General features: G+C 41.1%; 2 protein-coding genes across 3 annotated transcripts; both read left to right on the top strand.

Annotated features, from left to right (window-relative positions):
* The first annotated feature begins 13 nt into the window (after window positions 1–13).
* Window positions 14–17,328, top strand: ppp1r21 (protein phosphatase 1, regulatory subunit 21). 2 transcript variants are annotated; one of them, XM_030070070.1, is made up of 22 exons: window positions 14–686; window positions 2,304–2,372; window positions 2,949–3,095; window positions 4,183–4,284; window positions 4,388–4,552; window positions 4,675–4,733; window positions 5,227–5,321; window positions 5,555–5,607; window positions 7,134–7,283; window positions 7,746–7,847; window positions 7,933–8,021; window positions 8,129–8,265; window positions 8,423–8,515; window positions 9,132–9,259; window positions 9,857–10,009; window positions 10,103–10,195; window positions 11,228–11,482; window positions 11,923–11,958; window positions 12,706–12,822; window positions 13,609–13,707; window positions 13,846–13,974; window positions 15,691–17,328. In XM_030070070.1, the coding sequence occupies exons 1-22, from the start codon at window positions 633–635 to the stop codon at window positions 15,718–15,720; spliced, it is 2,355 nt and encodes a 784-aa protein (XP_029925930.1). In that variant the 5' UTR covers window positions 14–632; the 3' UTR covers window positions 15,721–17,328. The 2 variants fall into 2 exon arrangements, with proteins under 2 accessions (XP_029925930.1, XP_029925929.1); XM_030070069.1 differs by having other exon boundaries at window positions 4,174–4,284.
* A 1,369-nt stretch (window positions 17,329–18,697) lies between these two features.
* On the top strand, window positions 18,698–26,527 carry ston1 (stonin 1). Its single transcript, XM_030070071.1, has 4 exons — window positions 18,698–18,831; window positions 22,925–24,877; window positions 25,020–25,222; window positions 25,340–26,527. Exons 2-4 carry the CDS (start codon window positions 23,008–23,010, stop codon window positions 25,403–25,405), a joined length of 2,139 nt encoding a protein of 712 aa, XP_029925931.1. The 5' UTR covers window positions 18,698–18,831; window positions 22,925–23,007; the 3' UTR covers window positions 25,406–26,527.
* The last annotated feature ends 1,432 nt before the right edge of the window (window positions 26,528–27,959 follow it).

Raw genomic sequence — 27,959 nt, 5'->3', positions numbered from 1 at the left:
CTGAACTCTCAGATTGTGTCTCCGGTCTCGTTCAAGGCTTTTTTTTTTTTTTTAAGGAGGATTAAAAAATGAAAGTATTTCGAGCTAATTGTAGGGAAAAGTGTCAGCGCTTTCATTCAGTTGTAACAGCAGTCACACTCTCATAAATCCAGTTTCCCTCACATGTTGTGTCACACGGCTGCTGTCGGTTGGCGCTACACGGTTGTTTTGTAGCATAGATTTGTTTTGCTAACGTCTCGTAGCATACCTGTTAGCTCGCTCACGGTAGCTAGCTGGCTCGGTCACTCGCTAGCAAGTTGGAACAACATCCGGCTCTACAAATTAAATCAGATGATCACCAACCTGTCTTTTCTCCACGACTTGAAGACTGTCATTCTGCCACAATGTGTCCGGCGTCACTCACACCGAATCACGGAGAAAGTCAGCTTAAAGAAATTACAACATCGAGCTAGGTAACCTAAGTTAGCTAGGTAACGAGGAACCGTTTTCATCGTCAACTTATCCGGCAACTGTCATTGTGAGTGAGTTGCTGGCGAGCTAACGGACGTCAGCTAGCTAGTTAGCTGTTTAGCTAGGATAACGTTATCGTATCAACCAGTATTTGGAGATACTTCATTCAAACTCCGGCAACAATGGCTGCAGATCTGCAGGCGAAATACAGCAAGTTGGCACAAGAGTATTCCAAGGTAAATGGCTTTATTTCTAATAGCAGTGCATCTCATCTTGGCTACAGCAATGCTGCTCTGTTAAAGTAGGATGAGTAAGGTGTCACAAAGTTTTAACGAGGTAGGAGGACAAGTTGGCCAGGTCTCGTTAACGCTAGTGTGTTGGTACATGCAAAAGGTTTTAATACATAATCAGTGAGTACTGGTGCTCTTGGATTTGCAAGTACATGTGGAAATCAACTTTGATTTGAAGCTGGTAATGTAAACCTCTTAACCTAATCCTCCTGTTACCTTCAAATTTACGAACTTTTGTCTTAGTTGTGGTCAGTTTGACCCCAGTAAGTTTAACCTCCAGAAAATGATTATAATATAAAAAAAATGTTACTCAGGTTTATATGTCATATTCCTTATGTCTTGTTGACTACCTAAATTCAACATAACCTACCCCACTGAACCTCCTTTATACATCAAAGTTCTTGTGGGAATCATGTGTTTCCCTCCCAAATGTCCTATGAACAGGACTGTTTCTGGCACTACTACAGGTGTAGTCATGTTAAGTTAGGGCCCTAAAGCAGAGGGAGGTTTTTTGACAATTACAAATGACATGTTATAGTTCCCCTGAGTCATTCAAAACAATGAAAACAAATTCGCGTGGCTAAAAACAAACCCAGGGTTAAACTGACCCCAAAGAAACACAGGTGCTTGAAAAATGTGCACAGAATATTGAAAACATATCATCATTAAAAAGTCACCAAATACTAACTCTACACCTAAATTAACCTAAAGTATTAGGGAACCTCTTATTGAGCACCTGTGTGCATACCACCATGAATAATGATGAATCATGTTCATGAGGCAAGGGATCATAACTGTACTGTCACTGTTAATTACATGATACTAGTCTGAAAAGGATACATGTTTAACAAGTGATGATGCTCGGTTGAATTTTGATGGAGGGGGGAGGTAACATTTTGTTGGCAATTCCCTCAACCTCAAGCTCCATAAAAGACAATTTGTTAATGAACAACCAGCTCTGCTTTTCATGACAATGAAGCCTCTATGGTAGCGTGTTCTCTTGGGGGCCGTTGCAGTTTTTCTTCTACCCTTTGTCTCTGTGTCAGCTGACAGCACAGGGACAGTCAGTGGGCTGTTTCCTGTTGAACTGCGATTTCTCCATGAGCTGAGCATGAGTCCATATCCTGCTCAGGACATGCTGACTGTGCAATTTTCATGCATATTGCCGTTGTAGTTTAACAATGTGTGTAACGGCCACAGAACATCCAGTGAGGAACAATGACATTTAAATGCTATGGTTGCTCTTCAGATTATGCAGAAAAAAAACAGGAACAACACAGACATTTAATAATGGGCTGCCAACGACCTGTGAACATGAGCAGGGACATAACAGTTCTCTCTAAACACAGCTCTGTCTGATTAGTCTAGAACTGAGGATTTTAAAAAATACAGGAATAAACTTATTGTATTTCTAATGCAGTAGTTACTTATTCGGGTCTTTTAAATAAACCTTGTCACTGACAGCCATTTTCTTTAATTAGGAGAGTGTGAGTTTCCATCTAAATCCTGACTACAGATACTGTTTGTTTATATCTCAGCATTTTTACCCTCATATCTTCATAGCTCCGTGCCCAGAACCAGGTGCTGAAGAAGGCAGTGGTGGATGAACAGGCCAGCTCTGCCTCACTAAAGGTAAAATAGCATTCAAAATATTCTACAGACTTCCTGCAGCCACATGTTGCACCTCCACTCCTTATGCAGGCAATGCATTGAGTCACATATTTAAGCCACAAATAACCTATGTTTTTGTGGACAATTAGGGCATCCCTGATTATGTCCAAAACTGTCTGTCCAGAGTGTGCTTCATCAGCATGAAAAGCTAGCCTCAGCTAGCCTCTCGCTGGAGAAGTGGTGTGGACAACTGTTTGTGCAAAAGGCATCCAGAAAGTTAGTCTACATTCAAGCTAACTAGGCTTGGGAAAATGTTGTAGCTACTATCAAGCTGGAGTTGAAAGCTGGAATTGGCCATCCATTTTCATTTGGGGCATAGTTGAGAGCACAGTATTGCTTTTTTTTTTTTTTTTTTTTTAATTTAAAGCAGTAGTGCAATTTTTTCCAAACAAAATCCTAATATTTGTTCAGCAGCACTGCAAAGAGTGACTTCATCATGTTTCAGTGGCTCCAATTAATTTGGTCAGCCTAACTTGATGTTTTGTGACAGGACATGTCTGCCTGTGTTATTCATCTGTGTATTTTCTCCAACCTCAGGACCAGCTGAAGCAGAGGGACCAGAGTCTGAGGAAGGTGGAGCAGGAGATGGACAGTCTGAGCTTCAGGAACCAACAGCTGGCCAAGAGGGTGGAACTCCTGCAGGAGGAGCTGGCTGCCAGTGAAGCCAAGGGCAAAAAGGGGAAGGTGAGAATAAGAGAATGGCTGCAGAGTTAGATAGAGAGGGCAAGATGGACTGTTTTTTTTTTTTTTTTTTGTGTATTGCATTGTATCCTGCTATGTGGGTTTTGCAGTGGTCATGAAATAGATCTAGGCAATATGGACAAAAAAAGTTACCATCATAAAATTTATCATATCATATAAGTCGATATCAATAATTGTTTTGATGTATGTCAGACAATTATTATGCCACATTTAAAGGATGCTTTTGGCTTTTGAGTGAAACCAGAAGGCTCACCATACTTCCCCCCTTTAGCCAACCAAAACAATACAGCATGCAGTTTATGTGTGACTGTGTGTCTCCTTGCTCGCAACCGGCCGTGCGACTGGACCTTTCTCTGTTCCTGCCACATTATTGGCAGGTTGTCTGCTATTTGTGTGCCAGCTGTCCATTCTTGCCGTATGATTGGCACAGTAGATAACCATGTTGAAATTTATTGACATTTTATTGAACATTTTTTATATTTATTTTGATGGAAAATATATTGCAACAATTATTGTTATTGTTGTTTTTTCCCAGCCCTATCATGAAATCAGTCTGGTTCCAGCGAATGGCATCAGGGTGTCTGCATGTCCTTAAAAAGTTCTTAAATGTCTTAAATTCAGTTTTCTAAATATTAGGCCTTAAAAGTCATTAGATAGTCGTAAATTTTAATTTATGTGGCCTTAATTTCCATCTAAGCATTTTAGCAAATTCATTCTATCCATCTTTTAATTTCTTTTTTTCAAAATTAGTGAAGTTGGCTTACACAGCTGGTTTTAAAGCTATTGAATAGTTTCTGTGGTGATACTGGTTATCAGTCATGATAATTATTCTTGATTATTTGAGGGAAGAAGCTATTTTCCTGTAATATTAGGATCTTACATCAAGATCTTGCCTATATTCAACCACAGCAGAAATTCTAAAACAGCACTTTAAGAGTGTTGCCAAAATGCCCCAATTCTAATCATGGAAGCTAAAATTATGACAATAATATCATGTACAATTAACTGTGCAATCCTAGTTTCATCATTAACATGCCCTATTTCATGATTTCATCTTCAACTCCATCAGACTAAAGGGGACTCCCCTTCACAGCAAGGCCTACAGACCCAGAGCGTTTTCGATGAGGACCTGCAGAAAAAGATCCAGGAGAATGAGCGACTTCATATTCAAGTAAGAATGTCTAACCTTCTGATATCACCATGTCATTGTTCTATATACATATCTTGTCAGTGTAATCCTTTGTATGTTTTGTGTCCTGGTATGTTCTGGTTAGTTCTATGAGGCAGATGAGCAGCACCGGCGGCAGGAGGCCCAGCTAAAGGCACGGTTAGACGAGCTGGAGAAAGACTCTGAGCAGCACCAGGCCGTTGTCGACGGACTCACCACCAAATACATGGAAACCATCGAGAGGTTGCAGAGTGACAAGGCACGCTTAGAGGTGAGAGTGAGCAGTCAAAAAGGCACAGGGCAGGAGGAGAAAGAAGCTGTCTGGGAGTGTGACTGTCAGTTTTAATTGAGTAAGTTTTGAAGTTTGTGTGTATCTCGTCTGTCCTCTGACAGGTCAAAGCCCAGACTCTGGAAAGAGAGGCAAAGGAATGTAGAATGCGAACAGAAGAGTGGTACGTCCTGCTTTTTTACAGTTTAAGAATGGCTGAATCTACCAGCATGGTAGCAGAATGTATAAAAGTGATTTGCAGAGTTGCTGCGTAACACTTTAAACATTACACATTTATAAATACAGTATGTATGTGTTGCTTGATCATTTTAGCACTTGCTTGTTGTAGACAAATTTCATTTCTTTATCAGTGCATGTTTGTTATGTAAACCTGAGAAACAATGAAGCATTTCATTCCGAATCAAAGTTGATGTGCTCAAATTAAAAAGCTTTGACTTGATTGCAGCAATTACTAATGATTTTTATTACTAGCTTTAGCTCTCGACTTAGTCACAACGTAACCCAGTTTTAAATGTCTATTTGTATTATGCTAGTTGGTGTTGCAATTTTGACTCAAACTGAATTAGAAGTTTAAATAATCTTTCTAATAATTATAAAATTATCATCCACAATGCGTCACTTAATCTAGTACATTCTGTTTCTTGTTCTCTTTGCAGTCAGCAGCAGTTGAGACGGTGCCAGTCAGAACTGAATAGACAGGTGAAGCAAAGCAGCAGCGTTATCCAGGAGAAAGTGCCCTTCAATGACACCAGTGAGTATCTGGCACTTAGACAGAAACAAGGGTTAGGTGCAGAACAGCCATCTATGATAGCACACTTTCATCTGAGCCTAGCAGTGAGTAGTGCAGTGTTACACCAGACTAAAGTTGTGTACAAATAGGAAGGAGGTTATTCTACTTGAGCAGTGTTTGTCAAGTCAACAAGATTCAGTCCAGCGATCAAGGTTCTGCTTTGAGTTAACTGCTTTTTCTCTCCCACTCTCCAGAATTTGGCGACTACAACAGCCTAAATGTTCCACCACACAATCGAAGGCACCAGGTGAGTGAGGAAACACTCTCTCAGTGAGGTAATTCTAGATTCACTGTGGACAAGTATTTGGCGTATATGAATTCTATATGAAAATATAGAACATGAGAGAATATAAACAAAGGGAATATATAAAATAAATAGGGTTGGGTACGATACACCGATACGACCGGATAACCGATTTTACGGGCGAGAGATACGGCTGTATCGGTAGCAGACCCCTCAATCGATACGAAATCCGCCATGAATCCTTAGATGAATCGATTGTAGAGTTGTGGATCGGATATCGCGAGACTATGAATCGGTTGCCTGAGGCTTTACAGTTTTCATCTCTAAAAACGCGAGAGCTCACGAAAGGACTCTCCCGCATGCTCCGTAACGTTAAGGGGCTTTCACATAGCGCGTGCTCGGTGCAGACCTCGGCCACCGCAGCCATTCATTGTGTATGTGATCGCGGGACGCGAGGGCGCACCGGTCTGCGCCGAGAAGGGCGCAGCGCGGAGCTGGTTGCCGCCCTGTGAGGTCAAATCTGGGTGGCACAACCCCTCCAGTCGTTTCACCTGCACCTGCACCACCAAGAAAAAAATTTACAACAACTGCACCAGCACCGTACGAGTCCAAAAGGCAGAGAAACTTTCCAGGCTACAGGAGCGCACTGACATAGATTGTGTCACAAAGCGAAGAAGTGCCACTCTGCTGTATTTTCACTGGCTAACAGCAGCACACTGGCTTAGCTTGTCTATTCAGAGAAGAGGTATCACTTTGGCTTATTTTTCATATTCAATCTATGTTATCACAGGAATGCTCCTGCTCATTCATTGTTGAATTGTTAGGTCTGTTTGATAAGTAATTTACATTTTTAAAACAAATAATAATTTAACATATTGTTAAATTATTGGAGTCAAACTTACTGGTAAACATCTACTCCTTCAAGATAATTTATTATGTTCTACAACTCATAATCATACACTAACACTAAATAGCGAGTGTTTGAGAAGCATATTTCCTCTGTGCTACAAAAGATCTGAAGTAAAAAGTGCTCTCTTGTTGTCATGGGTCTGGACAGAACCGCCTCTGGTTCCGTGCCCGGACCGCGGTCCATCATTTGGTGATGCCCAGTCTACATCAACAAATGTTAACTATCGTATTGTTTTTAGGGTTGTATCGAATCGTATCGTTCTTAAACCGTATCGAATCGTGTTGAATCGTTCTCTATTAAAAATATATCGTTTCTGAATCGAATCGTAACCCGTGTATCTAGATCTGTATCGAATCGGCCTCATGCCAGAGATTCCCAACCCTAAAAATAAAGCATATAGAAATATATCATTGTCTTAAGAATAAGACAATAAAGGGCACAGGAAATAATACACAAGTGTTCATATAAAGGTAATGTATTGAAAGAGAACAATACTAAATATAAAAAATAAGCCGTAGATCTGTGCTGTATGTTACAGTTTTAGTCATACAGATTGATATCTTAGAAATGGGACTAAAGACAGTTGTCTGCTGCTTCTGTGTTTTCCCTCTGGGTTCAGCTTAAGGCCCGGGACGTGGCAGGTCAGGCCGTGGGGTTTGTGCAGGATCTGGTTGCAGCTCTGTTGAATTTCCACTCTTACACAGAGCAGAGAGTGCACATCTATCCTTTGGACTCGTCCATTGAGCCCGTCTCCCCTCTTAACCAGAAGGTGAAGTAGCCACACTCAAGCAATACAGACTACAACTAAGAGCTAACTAATTTAGCCATATAGTACTTATCTACAATAATTTAAACCAGGGATTTTCCCACTTTTCTTATCTTCAGCTGTCCCAAGTTACCTTTTGTTAAGCTGTTTGGTTTTTGTCAAGTATGAAATGGCTTAGATGTTATACTTGATTACTGACAAATAGAGTCAGTGGTGAGATTAATGCATAATATTTAAATAATCACTCACTTTTTTGTATCATAATTTCTTGGGAATGAAATCACCGTTAAATTTAAACATCCTTTTTTTTTTTGCTGGGGACCACCTGAAAGCCCCTCATGGACCTCCAAACCTCACTTTGAAAACCACTAGTATAAATCACATATTACAGTATGCATATAACAGTGAGGTTAAAGGTAATGAAGCTCCTAGTATGAACTTAATGCAGAATTCTGCCCCATGCAGTTTTCCCAGTATTTACATGAGAATGCAGCTTATGTGCGCCCTCTGGAGGACAGCTTGCAGCAATTACACCAGAGCATCACAGAGGACACGGTCACAGTGCTGGTGAGTTGTTTTGTGTGTAGTATCAAGGTGGGGACTTTTTTTATGATTGATGATCAGCCGTTAACTTTGTCCTGTTGAACTAAAGGAGACTGTGGGCAAGCTGAGGAACTTCGCTGAGAATTTCTCCTCATACACCCACTTTCTGCAGAAGATTTTACCATATCAGCTGAAAAGGTAAGCACTCCCTGCAATTTTGTTTGCGATAATTGGAGTGTGAGTTTGTCTGATGGAGTGAGAGTGGAGGAGGTTTTAATGATGGTTATCCTCTCTTCTGATTCCAGCCTGGAAGAAGAGTGTGAGACCCCTCTTTGTACCACTGCCCTTGCTGTGAAAAACCAGGAGCTGCAGAGTGACATGAAGAGAGTAACGTCCATGTTTGAGAAACTACAGAACTACATAAACTTGTTAGCCTTACCCAGTAAGTGAAGTAGAAGGATAAGAATAATTATCTCACACCTTTTATGTAAAGACGATTTTTTTTAATGCAGACACATATGGAATCTGCCAGTTTTTACAGGAGAGGGGGCTGACATGATGTGCTTGTTGTTTTACAATGTGTGTATAATCTGTCTCAGGTGTTCAACAGGATGCCATGCCTCAGAGCAGCACCTCTGCCGTTTTCACCCAGCTGGCTGCCTGTCTCCACAGCCTTCACGATGCCATTAAAGGTGAACAGCACTGTGGAGAAATATTTCACCTGGAACCATTCGCAAACAGCGTGATACTGCACAAATATTCCCCAGAATAACTGTCATTCATAAAACTCTGCCTCTTTTTTTCTACATTCACAACAATATCCACCAGCTGATTTGCTGTAGAATAAATAACCCAAAGGTTTCTAGGGAACTTCTGTCACAGTGGGACACCAAATGGAATATAATTAAGTAGTCTGGCAGAGAGGAGTCACTTTTGTACATTTGGCACATTTGGCGGAGTGGAAATCTCTGTGTGTGCAGACTGCCTTTGTCTCTTTGTCTGTTTTGCTTCTCTTGTGGGCTCAGTATGGAGTCCCTGGCATCATGATCAAATGCACTCCAGAGACCCATCAGTGGGCAATGTGATTGTGAAACGAAGCCCCATAATGCATCAGTACACTATGTATCACTCTTTGGTCACACCCTATGCAGCAAGAGAGCTTCCCAAAATTCCCTTACTGCATAGGGTGTAACCCACAGATTATGAAACTGATTAAAAATGTCCTATGTAGCTGGTGAATTTGAAGAATGCAATGAATTCAAAAGGATGGAATTACGTGTCTGTCCTGCTTTGGCTCTGTGTGTCCAGAAATGTCAAAGCACTACAACCAGAAGGCCACCTTAGAGCAGGAGCTGCCCACTGTCACCCAGAAGCTGCGTACCACCACCGAGTGTCTGCTGGGATCTCTTGGTTCACTGACCAACAGCACTGGCAAGGTAAGACCAACAGGGGGCAGGCAGCAGCCAAGTTTCTTAATAATGTCTGTTCAAACAGAGCATGCTACTTTTATTGATTATAAAAGCATAAAAAGGCCTAAATGTAAGTGGCAGCGAGTGCAGTTGGATCGTGTCGGTAATTTGCTATTAATTTTACAACACAGAATCCAGGGCTCAGGTGGGTAGCATTGAAACGTTCAAAAATAGTGAGCAGATCACACTCTCTACAGCTGCTCCCTGATCAAAATGGTTTCTCCATGCAAACTGTTGGCAGAGATGTGTCTACTGATGTTAGGCACAGTCCAGTGGGTGGCAGCGGTTAGCCTTGGTTTCTTGTCCCTGTGTGAAGCCTCATAGATAGATACTTGGTGGCTTGAATTACCTTTCTATTGAGACAGCTGTACAGTAATCCTCATTGGAGAGGTCTTTAGCATTCCCTAAAGTAAACTCACTGTTGACTTCACACTGAAAGGATCATTAAATGGGATATAACTGAGAGATGCAGGCATTCAGCAGTGCTTCTGAGATTCTGTAGCTGTACAGTATCTGTACTGTGCTTGTTTTAATAATTGGCACATTAACCCTATTTTCTTACAGATTGCCACTTTCTTCAGCAACAACCTAGACTTCTTCACGTCATCCACAGGCTACGGCCCAAGAGGTGGCACAGTAGCCCTCAACCCCTTGCAGGCAGAGAGCATGCTGGCCAACAAGAAGAAAGCAGCTGCCTATATCCATGCTATTAGAAAGGTAAGTAGTATATGGTCAGTGGTGAGGATTGTGTCCATTAATAAATGTCTTGTTTTCTCACTGTTGTTCTGTCTCGTTTTGGGTCATATTCAGCCCAGGCCTCAGTCTGTTCCGTACAGAGAAGCCCTGTCGAACCGCCGCATATTGACCAGCTCCACAGAGAGTAGAGAAGGTCTCACTCAGCAGGTATGCCACTCATTGCTCATAACATTCTTTACATTGTTTTTTTTTTTTTTTTTTTTTGGTGTAGAAGTGATTCATTTTAAGATTTTAATTATTTTTAAAGCAAAGTTGCACAAAAGCTACATTGCACACTCCAGGCAGGGCCATTACAGTCACTCTAAGCACAGTGGTGCACTACCTCTGAAGTCAGAGCTTCCTAAAATAGAAACACAGTCAAAAATGGTGCCTCATACAAATTTATGTATACTCATTGCCATTTCATATTGTTGATTTATTTATACTCTGCATGAATGGGGGCACATGCAGATTTAAGAGCAGTCTGTGACCTAGGGAAACTGCAAATAGCAGGGATAAAAACTCAGACAACAAAAACAACAGCTGCAGTGAAGAAGGGACAAAGGTGGCAGAGTGAATATGCCAAATTAGAAATCATTAAATCCATAATGATTGGATTTGGTCCAAATGTGTCTTTTTGTCCATACAAGGTTGCAGAAATCTGTTTGGATAGCAAGCATTCCATTGCTTATAAATCAAGATGTTAGATTTTAAAGCCTAGTGAGCTTTTGCCATCAGGGCCCACAGGTTTCAGATGGATCTGCCTGAGGAGCTTAGTATAACAATTATTGTAACTGTAGAATTTTTTTTTTCATATTACTGCAACTGTTTTTTAAGACTCGCTTGTATGTGATAACTTTACTTTTATTGTTGTTTACTTTGATTCTTAGCTTTAATGGATTGGTACCTATTGGTTTTCAAATGACATCAAATGAATTACACTTCACATGTAATTCATTTGATGACTATAACCCTTGGTTTTATTTTACTGCTAAAACACTTTTTAAAATCTATTCTTAAATATAGATATACAAATAAAGCCAGTAATTGCTATTATCTCAGAATGTCTTGTTATATAGTCTCCCAGTCTCCTCTGAAATGACTGTTACCCTGTAATTTTCCCTAACCTTTGCTCAGCCCTCTTCCCACAAGCTCACTGTCCAACTCCTCTCCTGCCCCCCGCCCCTCGGCCTCCCCCAGGTGCAGCAAAGCCAGGAGAAGATTGCTCGGCTGGAGCAGGAGAAGGAGCACTGGCTCCTGGAGGCCCAGCTGGGGAAGGTCAGGTTGGAGAAGGAGAACCAGCGCATTGCAGACCTGGAAGCCCAGCTTGCAGCAGCTCTGGGGGGAAGTCCGACCGCACACACAGCCCTGGCCAGCACGTTAATACACAGCCAAGAGGATGCAGAGACGGAGCAGAGAGCCACAGGGAAAGAGGCTACGCTCTGCACAAGCCTGGTACAGTCACTTTATTGGGCGTTTGTTCTGCTTGCAGAAGATTTTTTCTTCCCAAAGCATGGGTGTATTATTATTCTCTCTTGTTGCTCCCACGCTAAGCTTGTTTTTCCTTAATAAAACCCAGACTTCCAATGTGCTGATGTGGCAAGATTGGAGAAAACTGTTGTTTATGCTAGAGTTCAGGCTGAGCTCATAATCTGGAGCTGCTCGCCTTAATAGTCACTATACCCTGCTGTCATCTACTTTAGGCTTAACTACCTGTTTATTGCCTTTTATTGTTGCAATATTTTCTAGGGTTAGTTTATCTTGGAAATGTTAGAGGCCCATCTTTATTTGATGATATTTCATGGTAAATGTGGATTCTACAGCCCCTCATCTAAAATAGTTTAAAAAAAAAGTCTCTGACATGTTTCTTCTTTGTTTTGCATTGTTATCACCAGGTCGGCATGCTGTGCACAACACCTACAGTTGAGCATGTGAGTTGTTCAGCTTATTTAACTTAACCATTCAGGGGGAGGAGTGCTTAAATAAACAAAGACACTTTTTTAAGTGCTGGTGGTGGGGAGTTTAGTGGTGATGATAGGAGTGAGGGTGGGGCAGTATCCACTTGATACCTCAATATTGATATCGTGATGCTATTGTTGGAATGAGTTGGTCCTTTTATAAGATGGTTACACATAAGAGATTTTTGATCATAATAATCATTAATAATGTGGATATGATGAACAAGCAGGTAATAATACAACAGCTAGACCAGTCTAATAAATCTAGAAAATAGCTTTTACTGGAATACAGCCTTTAAAACCAGGAAAAGGCATCATATCATGATACTATGATATCCACAATCCCAGATGATATCTTGTATCATATCACAGTATTGATATAATATTGATATATTGCCAAACCCTAATCAGAGTACATGAGACTACTTAAAATACTATCTGTTAAGACCAAAGTGGTGTGCTAGCACAGTGTTGTTGTAGCTCAGAGAAATACTGACATGTTGACAGTCCGAATATCAGCGAGCTACTTTGTGGTATGTGGATGTTCAGCACATCAGTTTCCAGCTGGTTGATGCCTGTTTGACCTCTACCGTACCGCCTGGTGTGGGGCTCTTGGGGCTCAGCGCTGAAAATACAACAAACAGGCTTTTATTATCATTACTCTTTGCAGAAAAAAGTAAACAACGCTCATCTAGTTAGATGTTGTGTCTATGACTGCAGATGGGAGACGAGGAGTCAAGGGAACAGCTGATAAAGACTCACTATATGGCCAGAGTCGGGGAGCTCACCACTCAGCTGCAGATTTCGGACAGCAAGGCTGTGCACTTCCACTCTGAGGTGAGGTTCTTACACAAATGTCTGTCCCAGCTGCTGCTGCTTATAGCACAGAAGCTAACCTTTTCATAGCACATGTAGCCTTTTATCATTGTGTGTCATCTACCAAGACATATGGAAAATCTTGCATGTCTGGCACTATGAAAAGGCCCAGATACATTTAGCACAGAGCAGTTACCCATGCTGTTTCCTCGTGTCTTCCTTCCCCTAATCATTCCAAAGCTATTTTTGTCTGCCTCTTCAATATGCATAAAGAGCAGTGGGCATGGAAACAGCGGCAAAAGTAAACACTGCATGACCTTGTTTGTTTCCTTATTCCTCCCTCTTTCTGCTTTGCACCTGTTGCTCACATCTGGATTAACATGTATGATTAAAAAAAGGCCCCTAACTTTGTTTTCTTAATAATATTACCATGTTTCACCTGAGAATCATAACTGAATACCTAATATTTTTAGTTTTACTGGCTTGATTTAAATAGTAGTGTAGAGAAGTAGAGATTTTTCCCAGTGACGTCCTGTTGCATTGTGAGTAATTGGCACATAAGTCATCTGCATCTTGTATCATAGCAACAGGAACACACCTGATCTTGAGTCAGTGTCTTAGTGTCAGTAAGCAATCACTTTTTCAAGCTGTGCTCTTGCCTCAGCTGTGCTTAACACTCAGATGCAAGACAATTTCTCAAAACAGTAATTTTTTTTCTTCAGTTTTTGATCGGTCTGTGAGTTTGCTGCCTATGTGTAATAATTACTAAAGGATAATTGTGTTTTTTTCCCCTATTCCCCTTTCTAGTGCCGTGCATTAGCCAAGCGTTTAGCAATCGCAGAAAAATCTCGGGAGACTCTGAGTGAAGAGGTCAAACTGGCCAATCAGAACATCACACGCTTGCAGGTAAAGTGCATACTTACATCACTGAAGAGTCTTCTGGCTAAATGTAAACCACAAGCTGACTTCCACAATCCCACTGTCCTGTGCAGAGGACATCCACAGTTATTACATCTCATTCCAAGTATGGTGTCTCCTATGCAGGATGAACTGGCTACGACCAAGAGGAGCTACGAAGATCAGCTGAGCATGATGAGCGACCACCTGTGTAGTATGAATGAGACACTGAGCAAGCAGAGAGAGGAAATCGACACGCTCAAACTGGGCAGCAAGGTACAGCTCTGATCTATCTCTGTTGTGTGTGCTCTTTCAAAATTAAAGCTCCCATTCAGGATTCGACCTTCACTTTCTGAAGTACTAATCCTACAAAGAAGTTTTTTTTTCTTCTTTTAGAACATTCATAACGCATCCTATCACAAATTGTGTATTCACATTAGCCAATGTAAACTATTTAAAGACATCATATCTTAACATCAGCTGTCACATACTGACAGACCTTGACTTTTTACAGACCCCATGAAATGGACTCTTCCTTTCTTGATTTTATGTAGGTCCAACAGGATGTTTGGGCAGGAAATGGTGCAGGGAACGATGATTCCTAAGTGCAAACCAATAGGATGTAGGTCTGGGAGAGAAACGCAATTTTATTTGCAGGGATAGGTGGATGAGAGAGGATGTTGAAAGGTTTTTGAAGGTTTTATTGGCTGAAATTTTAATTTACACCCACTAGTGCAGGATGATGTCATTATTTAAGATACTGCGTTTTACAGGAAGCAGAAGTCATGTGAGGTCATTTCATGGGGACTTGAACCTAATTCATGCAAGGCAAATGACCTGTAAAATACAGATAGCTTCAGGATTATTGAAGGATTTTTTTTTCAGGTTTGGCAGTGAAACATACCATTGTAAAATTTCTGTCAGTGGTGAGGTGAACAGGGAGGACAGTGGTGGTGCTGGAGCTGCTCCCCAGTGTGATGGGAAAAGCACCTGCCAGGACCATCTGAAAAAGCCATTAAGCTAAAGTTGCAGAGGTGGCCTCTCCACTTCTGCAACCTTAAGCCGCATTTTGACCGCAGGAACTTCCCCTAGGGACAAGGAACCTTTTAAGGAACTGTCTGTGTTTCGGCCGCAGGGACCAGGATCTAAATTTAGTTTTGGGAACGTTTTCTTTACCTCCAAAAAGTCCCTGCTCGGGGGGTTGGACTTTCGAAAAGCTCAGGAACTTTGGGGGTGGGGCTTGCAGGGATGACTGTCTCTGATTGGTCAAACACACACAGTGCAACAGCTTCAACTCGTGTATTGCTTCATTCATAGAACAAGGAAGAACTCTACTATTGATTTAGGACTTTGGGAAAGGCAGTGAATGAGAGAAATAAAAATGTTATTTTCTGATTGTTGCACGGTAGTTACATTCTAAAGCACAAATTAATAACTGTCAGCAGGATGAAGGAAACGGAGGAACATACACAGAATGAAGGAGAGCCGCAGGCTGAGAAAAACACTGTAAAACATGTCAGAGGCTGATGTAATTTGTCAACAAGTATGAGTTTTAATAGGTTAAATAGCCTGATGCTTCACAACTGTAAAAAAACAACAACAACAACAACAACAAAAAAAAAAACACAAACATTGCGTAAACCAGCCATCGCTGTTTCATATTTGAGCGGACTAATTTGCCTAATCTTTGCGGGGCTTCAGACCACAGTGGAAACACAGACAACAATGGCTGAAGGTACCTTTTAGCTCCCTGAAAAGTAGTCCTGGGACTATTTTACCCATGTGATTATTGTACAGTGGTGTTTTCCTGCCTTATCGCAGAAACCAAACCCACCCCTTGGTTAAGTTTTCAAGTACAATGTAGAGAGTAAAAAATCTAGGCTATTTCATCTTAATGTCTTCACCGTGTATCTCTGTAAGAATGAGATTGTCCCTCATTTTATCTTTTGGGTTGTAGCAGTTTGTGACCTCACGGTGCTCTGCTTTCTTTAGGGAAATGCCAAAAAGAACAAAGGTCGCTAGGCTCGTCCCGAAGCTGGCTCCATTTGGCATCACAAGGGCACCCTGAGGGAAGATCTGGAGTGTGGAGCCTCCCAGCAGCGGCCTGTCACTACTACTACCACCATCACCAAACCACCAGATGGAGAAGCTACATGAGCCGTGGGTTTCTCTGCTATCTGGTTACACAGATGGACTGGGAGGTGGAAAATGTCTCTTACAGAGGAAGTGTCTTTTTTTCTCTTTCTTTTTCACAGCACCAATTACAGCAGTATTTGTAAAAGGCTTCCTGAAGCTTTGAAGGAAGCTGCTGCTTGACCTTTTGGCCAAAGCAGGGTGGGAGAAAGACAAAGCGTTTCCCAAAGGGACGGCTGAAGAGAAACAGCTGAAGCCTTGGTAATGCTTACTGAAGTCAAGACTTGAAGACCAAACCCTGTTGATTAGTGTGTGTAATTTTTCTGTTTAACGTACGTGTGGGACTGACAGAAAAACTGCAACAGAGTGCGCTCTTACTGCTTATCTGTGGGAGGTGATCGAGTAAATATGGTGTGACTGAATGTGTGTGTTTTCATTATGCAAGAGAATGTGTTTGTCTAATTGTGTGACTGTGGCACCACGCTTTCGAACAAATGAGATGAGTTTGGTTTTACATTGAGATTTTTTTTTTTTTTTTTTTAAGATTTAACTGGAGAATAGTGGCTGTAAGGGCCTATATGGCAACATATAATATCCCCTCTAACAGTTGCACACATCACAAGCCTCTCTAACGAAGGGCTTTCCACCTGAGTGAACGAACAATTAACAGACACACTTGAATTCATTCCTAATTTTGGAATTCTCTGTCTTTTGTAAGTGGTGAAAACGAAAGATGTCTGCCTTGAAGCAATGATCAACTTTGTTTACCTGGAGGAAAGCGTTGGACGGACATAAAATGGTGTCAGTGTCTCTGTGAAGTTGCTGTGTAACATTAGTCATTTTATCACCAAAGTATGTACAGTATGGATGTGCACTTAGAACACTTGTGTAGCACAATAGTCTCTGAATTCATGTTCTATCATGTGTGGATAAAAAAGGGTTAATGTGAATATACTCTCCTTTGAAAAATCATGAAATACATTATTGTACTGTATAATTTTTAAAAAGGAATATACAAAAGAGGCATTTATTCTGAGGTTACAAATGTTTATTTTACAAAAAATGATGAAAAATGAAACTCAAAAATGTAAAGTCATGCAATGATTTTGGGATGTCTCATATGGTAGATGGCTGGTTTAAAAGGAGCTGTTATGGTGGGTTGGCCCCTACGCCGTGATTGTTGGTAACTGGTGGTTGGACAGCCTAATCTATGCCTTACGGCAGAGAGCATTTAAAGTTTACAATTTACAATACGCTAAAACCACTGGTGCTTGCAGTGGCACTGTGATGAGCTAAATCAACAGAGCGTGAACAGCGGTGACGTGAAGTTAATTAAATCCACGTTTGTCTATCCATACCTGCCAGCAAACCTTTTACTACAAAGATTTGCCATTAACCCCTCCCTTGAAACTTAATAAAAATAATACTTGTATCCTCACAATATTATCTGTTCAGAAGCACATAAATATGCGAAAGAAATAAAAAGCTTGCGCAACATCTGAATGTTTCATGTATTCAGATTCACTCTTATGGGCCTGTGAATTTGACTGACTGCATCGCAGGTTAATGGTAGCTATACTGAAGTGTTTGCCTTTAGAGCATATAAGTGTCTAATGGAAGGTTTGCATTAATCTTGGTGCTGGTGCCAAGGAGCATCTTATCTTAAAGAATAAAAAATTACACAGTTAATCCCCTCCCTGTAGATCAAAAGACACCTATGAAGGAAGTTATGAAATTGTGAGATGCCCTCTGGTCCAAAATATTTGTTTGAGTTAGAGAAGAGAAGGAGGTTGTAAATAGCCTAAGTAGAAATGGAAAAAGGCTGTAACACACTTTAACCACTTGAAAATGGGGAATCAACGTTTAGCTGAGCACATAAGGACTCAAGGATTCGGTGTTTGATGCTGTCATGTTATTTTTAACAGGGAAGAAAACAGCGTGTTCACTTTTTCCTATGAACATTCAACTGTGCCACAATCCAGCAATAAAAGATCACATCAAATAAAAATGAAAATCTTCAAACAACAAATGAGCACAACCAAAAATATCACCAGACTATAGGCTCACTAATTGATGTGGCATTCATGTGCTCTGAGTAAGCCACTACCTCTTAGCTCGAACTCTTGCTGCATTCACATGCCTTTGGTTGGTATTAAAAAGTATTTTTGTTGGCATTTTAATTTTAGAAATCAAGACAGTATAAATAGGACAGGGCAGAGTTCAAACTAGATTCTTGAGGAAAATAAAGATAACACAAAGCAGGAATCAACAAATACAAGTTGCAGTGCTTCATTAAAAGTGGACTCAATTGTTTTAAAGTCTATTCTCAATTTCAGCTGAATCTGATGGGAATTCAGCAGAATGTGCTTATTAAAAAACTTATTAAACTTATTAAATCTCTCACTTCACCCCAGTTTTCTAGTATGGAGAGCCTAAAGACTGAGTAATTGGTGTGTTTTTAAATGCTGCACAGTGTAATACTAGAGTCAAACTACATTTATTGACTTTAAAAGTACAAAAAAAAAAAAGTACACGTACACAGTTACAGCAATTAAAGTAGCACCTTCTGACCTTGAGAATGTAACTGATGTTTTAATTAGTTATTAGCCAAAGGTTAATGTGTGTGTGTGTGTGTTTTTTTTATTTTGACATGCTCTAAAACGCGTCCATTAAACGTCACATATATATAGGGGCAGTCCGGTACCACAGGAATTTCCTCTTTCCCATCCATATGCAGTACTTTGTGTGACGTTCACGTGAAGACCTCCTCTGATACCGCTCTTTCCGACAGCCCATGAAGGCAGCATCCGTCCCAGCCTGTTCACTTCTGTAGTTTCCAGTTGGTGTGAAGTCGGGAAGCGGAGCGCCGCGCTGCGCTGTTAAAACTCTACATTTTTTGCTCTGCCATTTTGGGGGAAAGCGACCGACATCCGAAATCAGACGTGTCCTGCAAAACAGAGGCAACCATGGCCTGATTTTGTGAGCCACAGCTGTGTATTTGTGAGTATTTCGGGTTCTTGCTGTACAGACGGTTTCTTTTAGAGAGCTCTGTTACTTACTTTGGGGTCACGCAAAAGAAACGAAAAAAAAAAAAATGTTTTGGTCCACTCCTCAAAAATGTTGGCTCAGTGGGACAGCCGTGTCAGTCATAGTGTAGCAGTGAGAGAATGGCGTATGCTGTGATAACTGTGCAAAGTAAAGTCTGGCCCAAAGTTTACTCACTATTTACACACTTCTCGCATCAAAACAATGGAGCATTTCTGTGCCAAGGAGTGGGCCTCTCGGCTCCGGACACGGGCCTGGCTGAGTTGTGCATGACAACTTCCTAATACTTTTTTTTTTTTTTTTTTTTTTCATTTTCTGCTGTTTTTACGAGAGAAACTCTATTTTATGAGTCATCGTTTTTATCCACCACAGTGCTGGATCTGGTTTCTGTGTTTAAATCGGCCTTTGCCAAACTCCGGGCTCAAAGATACATTTCGTCCATCAAAGTAGAGGAAAAACAAAAATGTCTCAGCTTCCAGGAAAGTAGACAAAACTGTTTTGTCCCACTCATTTGACAGTCATGCTTTAGAGATCTGCTTCCTATGCGCTGTTTACAACATGCAAAATCAAGATTATGTTTTGGCCACTAAATATACAAATGAATGCCATCCACATGAATGTATTGTGGTCTGTTTTGTTATGTTATGAAATGTATATTCTCGAGTATGTGCCTAAATGAATTTGTCCCACATGGGTTTACTTTGAGTTTTCATTTAAACCTTTTAAATCAAGTTGGTGTAACAAGTCAATAGGTCAGTGAGTGGAGTGCAGCAGGGTTATTTTCAGGGCTGGGTGACACATATGCCTCCTGTCCATGTTCACTCGATTTTTCCAATCATGTCAGTCTAATCTGGGACAAATCTGAACAGTAATGCAGGCAAGCTTGGAAGCAAAGGTCAGAATTAGTGTAACCTCAAGTCATAGTGTTGTTGTTGTTTTTTTTTTAAGTGCTGTGCTGTACAAGACAAGGAAGCAGCACCCCTAAAACTTTCTCTAGTGCTTTCTCCGAGTAAGGTTACAGGACAGGGGGCTCAGTTTGCAGCCAGTGCTCATAGCTGACCTGCTGGAAATGGGTCATCAGATTATTCAGCTCTGCACTAGATTACAGAGTCTCTGCGGTAACAGCAGGAATGCTTTCCCTGTCAGATTAAATAGGATAGTTTCTCTTGGCCTTTTTTTTTTTTTTTTTTTTTTTTTTTTTTCTGTAGTGTAGCTACAGCTCAAACACTTTACAAAACCATGAAGATTATGAGGCAACATCCAGACAGGCAAACAGGAACTTGTCTCTTATGTCCAGGAAGCAGCTGTCCTTTAATTCAGAGTTCAAATGTTCTAATTCAGCTCCGTTTTATATTTGAAACCACTGTGGTTTTCCTCTCGCTCATCAATTGTCACGAGACTGTTTAAAATAGCTTCCTGTCATATGAGGGATTTGTCCTTGCCATCCTTTGAATGGTCATGGTCATATTAGTCACCTCTAATATTCAATGGTAAGTCTGACATAAGATTGCTGTTTGGTTATAGCCTATTAACACATGGCTTTACTTACAGTATATTCAGCTTGAGGGAAAAAAAAAAAAACATGAGCGACGTTCTTTTTAAAAGTTACGTTTTCTTTGCTGCTGCGTCACATTATTGGTGGGACCTTGGCTGCATCCCAAGCTTTGAGATCATAAATTAGGCTAAAATGGTTTTGGTAATCCCCAGGAGTATTTTAATTTGTTTGTAAGTGGGCTAGTCAATTACTGTAATGAGCCTGTCTTAATCCTCACGGCCTCGTAGGCTCCTTCTTTGTCACTTTTTGCTTACTTTGCCAATCATGACACCGCAGTTTAGGGAGCTGCAAATTTGCTACATGTCTGAAAATTGATAAAATGTCATTAAGATAATATTTGTTGTCAGTACTCATGAGTGGAGTAGGCTGGTATTTCCTGTGTGCATAGCGGCTTGTCCCCAAGGAATGTGTGGAATGTCTTCCTTTGTCCTCTGTAGATTTAGCAGCCTCTCATTTCTGTGCTGCCTCTGCCTGGGAGAGCTGGAGGAGACTGCAGGCTGGAAGTGAGTCTGCAGGACTGTCAGTTCTGTGGATCACAGCGATCTCCCCATGGAGGACTCGTCCTTCTCTACGCCTGTCTCTCTGAACCAGAGCTTAGTGATTCCATAAGACAGGGGAAGGGATGAGTGGAAATGTCTGTATACCACTCCAAACATCCTCTCATTAGAATGATGTTCTCCAGTCTTTGACTGAAGCCATGTCAACCCATTACCCGGGATCAGAGCCCCCAGTTCCCTGTTTATTTATAGCTAGAGGAACTTGCCACTGGTTGTCTTCTTCATGCAAGTCATGGCTGTGATCTTGAAGGGAGTAGGGAGGCTGTAATTGTGACTTTCTGCTTTCAATTATTTTCCCTATATCTTTATGGCAGATGTGGCTTCAACACATTTGAGAGTGGCTTCTCCATGCCTGGTGTTGGCGTGAGCAGCGTTACCAGCACATCAAAGCCAAATTGTTATTTTGATTCTGCAGTGATAGACGAGCAGGAAAATTAACTGCTAGATTGTATAAAGATTACAGCATGTTTGCTCTCTGCCTCTGGCTGTACGAAGCCTGACATCATAGCGTAGCAGTATTCCCACAGTTAGGCTACGCCTTAGTATTTTAGAACTGGTGGAAGATTAAGTAATGGTTCCTGGGTATGTGACTTTTTTGTTGTTTCAGTGTTTTGTTTTAATATTTGGTTTCCCCCTTGAAATAATGTGTACACATATATGGCACAATGTACACAGCCCTTGAGTATGAGGCATTTGTTTTCCAGTTTTGTGGTCTGTACACACAGTGCAGTCGTGCATAACACAGTTAACCAGCTGTGTTCTTTCCACAGCTTCATGCAGAACCAGCTGCCATACCACATAACCTGATTCTCACAGTTGACTTCATGCTGGTTAATGAGGATGGATCTTTGCTGCCATGGCTAACTTTCTTATACTCATTTTAGAGTAGGCTTGCTATGAAATATTTAGGCTACATTCATTTTAAAGTATGGTAATTAAAAAATGCAACATTTCACCTCCTCAGCTTGCATTACAAAATCCTTGAACAGCAGATGACTGGTATTTACCACTGATTCCCAGTCCTGGTAGAGCCCTAGGCTGACTCTTTAAATAAAGTGGTCTTCAAAGGCGTTTTTTAAATAAACCTCCACTTTTAGAGTATGTAAAGAGATAAGCTAAATATGTGGTATCATTACTATATATCACAATGCTGTTTATCCCAATATTCTGTGTTATTTACATATCGTCAGTGTGGAACTAAAAGATTTTTTTTCAAACAGTATTGTCCTTAAGATTGATATCTGTTTCTATAGGTGAAATGAATGAAGGGTCCTGCTTTGTAGTACAAAATTTCAATGTGTGGTTTAGAATTACAGGTACAGAATCACAGCACCATTATACTGAGGCCTCACCCATGTATTATGATACATACTGAATTGTGAGGCTCCCAGCATCAGACCCACATACTACATTTTAGATTAAAGGCTTCAGGGAATGTGAAATGATTTTTCCATGCTATTCATATAGTGTGAACGAAGACGGTTCAATTAGTGCCTGTTTGTATGCAGGCCTCTCCAAAAGCAAGAGATAATAATAAAAAAGGCTTTAATCTGTCATGTCATTAAGAAAGGAAATCTGGCGCTGCTCAGCTGACAGCTACTTGCAGATGGATGTTGCACACTAATAGGATGCTAATTCCAGCTGTTACATCAAAATGAGCTTTAGTTAGTTGCTGTTTACAGATATGAGCCAGAAAAATGCCTATAGATTTCCTATAGAATCATCCTAGCTACTGTCCAAAGTACACAAGGTCAGTTTCTCCTTAACTGGATAAGACACTCTCAAATCAAGACTGAGCTGTTTTAGATTATGAGCGTTGCATTTTTGGATAGTCTTTAGATCGATTTTTCCTTTCAGCATCATACACACAGTGTCAGTGGTTACTGATAAGATACTGCCAATTTGAATGTCTAATTCTGCCAATTTTCTTGCACAGGAGAGGGCCTCTGAAGTGGGTGACAGTTACACCAACGAAGGAGGGACTGTTGTTTTGTACCTGGTCACCAAATAACCTCAGCCATGTGTTCTACAAATAATTCAAACTGGGTGACATTTGAAGATGAGAATACACCAGTCTCATCACCTCAGAAGCCCACACAGTCATCAGGACTTATCAAAGCATCAATACCCCGCCCTAATGGTCTGAAACTGGTGCTTCCGCCTGTCAGAGATCCTTCCTGGAGCTTCAGCAGTTCCCTGGAATCGCCTCAAATCCACTCAAGTCTTAATGGAAGTTCCTGTATGCCATGCAACACTCCCTTTTGCACTCCTGTGAGCGGGGTTCCTAACAATATGTCTCCATTTAACTTCAACACAAGGGAAAAGAACATATTCTTCCAAAGCTTCTCCAGCACACCTACCACATCTGTCTCCTCCCCAGGCCCAGAGGGAGCGACACAAACCTCAGATGGACCAAGCCCGTTCCCCTCTTTTCAGGGAGAGTCGGGACACTTCAATCCCTTCTGGGAGGGAACTAGCCACAATGCAGATTTGGAAAGTTCCTCCTCAGACTCGGAAACGGATGTTAGCCTACCACGCTTCTTTATCCGGACCAAAGATGGCAGTGAGCCACCACGCGACCAACTCCAGAGCTCATACTCCTACATTTGCCACAAGCTGGAAGGCCTACGAGCAGAAAAAGACCATGAAGCAGAGATAGAGCGAGATAGAGAGGGAGAATTAAGTTGCAAAACAGAACTAAGAACCGAGATGGTGAGGGAGGGTTCATCACAGTTTGTTCCTCGAGGTCTGTTTCGGAGCCAGAAAAGGGATGGCTGGTCTTTGATGCTCAGGATTCCAGAAAAAAAGAACCGCATGTCCTCTCGACAGTGGGGTCCAATCTATCTCCGCCTGCTGCCAGGAGGTGTGCTGCAGATGTACTATGAGAAAGGGCTGGAGAAACCCTTCAAGGAGTTCCAGCTTCTCCCTCATTGCAGGCTATCAGAACTTAAGCTGGAGAGCTATGGCGAGCCCCGCAAAATCCTCACCGTCAAAGTGGAACATTTCTCATACACAGAGAAGAAACGCTTCCATCCTAAGTTGGAGGTGACCCATGAGGCAGAGATAGAGCAACTGCTGAAGTTTGGCACCACAGAGCATGGCGACATGGAGGATCTTTTAGTCTCCATGGAGGAGGAAATCTTCAGGTTGAGTATGCCCCACCAACAAAGACGGAATTACGAGGAGCAGGAGCTGTCATTGCAGATTACTGATCATATTTGGGTACAGCTGGATAAGACTGGCGGAGTCATGGAGCGGGCAGCCTTTACACAGATCCACTGCCTCGCTTTTCTAAATGGGGAAGGGTATTGCTTTCTGGCCCTTAACGATCTCGGGCTGCTTCGCTTTGACTCAAGCTACGGATCCGAGGACGGTAACGAAGTCTGGATGGAGATCACTGACTGCCATTTTCACAGATGCATCAATGAGGCGGAGTTTCAGAGATCCCGGCTGATTAAGTTCTCGCCCCCTGACGCTTGTAGGGTGGAGCTGATGAGATACAAGACAATGGGTTTGGGTTGCACAGAGTTACCCTTTTCAATCAAAGCCATGGTCACGGTACAAGGTGCCTATGTGGAACTCCAAGCCTTCCTTAACTTGTCTGCGGCCTTCCCTTCCTCTGCAGGGACATTTGACACAATGCAGCCGCTCTGTGAGAACATAGTGATCCATGTGCCAGTACCAGGTGACTGGGTCAAAGTGTCACAAACAGTGGCCTTGCTGCGACAGAGATCACTGAAAGCCCGTATGAACAGAAACACCTGTCTGGGCTCTGTCAGCGCTGCAGAGTCACAGCCTGTAATGCAGGTGTCAACCGGCACTGTCAAGTATGAGAATGTATATTCAGCTATCGTCTGGAGGATCGACAGACTTCCTGCTAAGAACACAGGTAACAAATTCATTTCTGCAAGACTAAATTTCAGCATAAAACTAAAGCATAAGTGGAGATGTTTTTATTAGCTTCTTGTGCTAGTCCTTGTCCTTGACCACAGTCTGTGCACCATTAAGTGGCTCTGTTTTCTTCCCAGCAGCAGTGGATCATCCCCATTCATTTTCCTGCAAGCTAGAGCTGGGATCTGATCAGGAGATCCCAAATGACTGGTACCCTTTTGTCACCATGGAATGTGAAATTATGGGAGCTGTTGTGTCACAAACAAGGATAAAGTCGCTGGGCACTGTAAACGACATCCAGCCACAGAAGCATGTGACCAGTTGGACACGTTATCATTGTCAGGTAAGAAGTAACAGTCTTGCATAATGCACGTACCACCCTCAGTGTTGATGCTATTAAGATAATCAAATAAGAAACTGCTTTGCGACAAGTGACATTTACCTAAATCTGTGCTTTCAGGTGGAAATCGAGAAGAAATGGATTGAAACAGAATCACAGAGGCAATCTGGCTGCATGACACAGTGATCATTAAAGAAGTTCTGCAGAACGAGTTACTCCTTTGGTCCAGAACATTTGCCAAACTATCCTCCCACTGGTGAAAAGGGATGACATTTAATGCAGTAAACATAAATGAGGATTTTGTACTCGCTTGCATATGGTGTCTTAATTCATAACACAATTACACATAGCCTGGTAGTATTTCTCATGGAAAATTAACATTTTATATCCTTGTACTGAGACTGATTTAGTCTAGACCTATTGAACAATCTAACATGGTCCTTTTGCCTAGCACTTTACATGTACTAATTTTATTAACTGTAAAATTAACAGGTTATATCAATAAATAAGCTTGTTTTTGTATCATGCACTGCCCTCCAGAGCAACTGGCACCCTTAATAAAGATGAGTTAAACGGGCTGTATGAGATAAACAACTTTAAGCAATATTCTAGGATCAAAGATTTTCAGAAAATTAAACTAATATCTAGAGACAGAGATTTAGAAAAGTTTTTCTTTCTTCGTATTGATTGTTTTTCTTTATTATTAGCTAGTTTGGTGTTCCAATCACTCGCACTGGCCCTTTGTTGCACAGCCAGTTAAATTTGGCAGATTTACAAACTGAGTGAGACTCCTTTGTATTTATAGGTTATTTCTTGTGGCAGCGTCATGATAGCATCAGGCTATTTTGTAGGTTGCGATAAAAAGCGGGTGAATCCACTTGCAACATGCGACAGCATTGGATTGGCTATTCTTGAAGCCCTTATGTTGCTTTGAAGGGAAATATGACAAAAACCTATTAGGTCTTACATTTACTGAGCAACATGAGTGCCAACTTTATTTAAAAAGCTGCATTTGAGATAAAGAACTGATTTTCTACATTTTCTTAAATGAAATCCAGCTCATTGCCTGTGTTGCTTGCCTTTAATAGACTTTTGATTATTTTTACCATTGTTGTCTTCTGGAGGACTGTAATTTTATTTAAACATAACTGTATTATTTGATCCCTTTCCCTTGATGAGTTGCCGGTCGGTTTGATCAAGAAAAGAATGGCAAGGCCTACACTGATGACTTTTGTATGAACAGACAAAATGACAACTGGATTAAGCTGTATGTGATGTATGTCAGGAGTAAAATCTGAATTAAATGTATGTCTTATATCACTTCTTTGTAGATAAGTGTGAGGATTTGAAGAGGCTGTCGAGGCTTCTCTCTCCTACTTCCACAAAACAGTAAATCTCACCTATCATCATGCAAATTGTGCACTATAGAGGAAAAATTGGGCCTGTTTTTTAAGATTTCTGAAGTTCCACAGTTAACTCAGTCTATAAATTTAGCAATAAAGATATATTCAGCATAGTCTTTGTATAGTACAATGAGTTGAGCATGGCCCCACATTCACAAGTTTGATAGCAGTGAAACTGTTTTTTCTCTTCCACTGCTTGCTTCCACTTCCATGTTCTATATTCTGCAAGTTTCGCCCAAGAACAAATTAGCTCTTTCATAAAACTTGACACAAGCAAAGTCATCCCTCCAGGGTCAAATTAGTTCATGGACAAATTTAGCACTGTTACACTGGTCTACTTCCTCGTTGCTTGGGCATGAAAAATAAAAATCAAAAGGCAACTGACCAAAATGCAGCTGCACAGTACAATTTAAAAAAAAAAAAATGACTGTAGACCCACTTAGTTGCAGCGGCCTATATGATGGTTAAAACTCTTGTTTTTGTTGTAGCTCCCTGAATGGTTTTCTCTGACAGATTGTATTTCTAGCCATAGTTGGGATCCATATTGTAAAATGTAAAATTCAACTGCAAACCATAAACTGATGTGGCCTAAGGCTTATCAAATAATCGTCATCTGCAAACTAACTACAGTATACATACAGGTATACCATAAAAAAAAAATCTATGCATAGAAAGACAAATGCTGCTATTTCTGCTCTGAAAGTCATTTAGTAATACCATCATTTTCTGAAAATCTGGCCTTTTACTCAACACCTTCCTCATGGCCCCAAAAACCTTGGGTATCTTCCCTACTTTGTGAAATTCCCTTGATAATATAGTTTAATCATATATAGTAATGATAATGTGATACTTTAAATAATCCCCTTCCCATTATTTTTGTCCTTCACGTCTGCCTGCTCACCTGGAGTGCAGTCAGTGTCTCGCTCAAGCTCACATCATCAGGACGATGTGTGACGAGACAGGGGCATGAACCCGGTTCTTACCCGGTATTTACTTGCTTTTGGTTTTTGAAACTGTGTGTCTCTGAGTAGTTTCTACTGGTTGGTCACCACAAGGATAGTGTATCTCCATAAACTATAAATACACCTTGGTTAGTGGCATTACCCATAGACACCAGCAAGGGATTTAAAGCTTTACATACATATTTAACATAAATCCAACCTCTGTAAAAACTTGATGTGAAAGAGTAAGGGCTAATAAAATCCAGAACCCATTATATGAAGATCTCAATATGATACAACTTCATTAAGGGAAGATTCAAGGAAAGCCCCTGAGTCCAGTGGAGGTTTGCTGCTTTGTGACAGTTGTAGCTTTTTGTTTTCTTTTAGCCTGAACTG

Source organism: Myripristis murdjan, chromosome 15, assembly GCF_902150065.1.
Source record: "Myripristis murdjan chromosome 15, fMyrMur1.1, whole genome shotgun sequence".
NCBI classification, from domain to species: Eukaryota; Metazoa; Chordata; class Actinopteri; order Holocentriformes; family Holocentridae; genus Myripristis; species Myripristis murdjan.
This window is presented reverse-complemented; position numbering and strand designations above follow the sequence as displayed.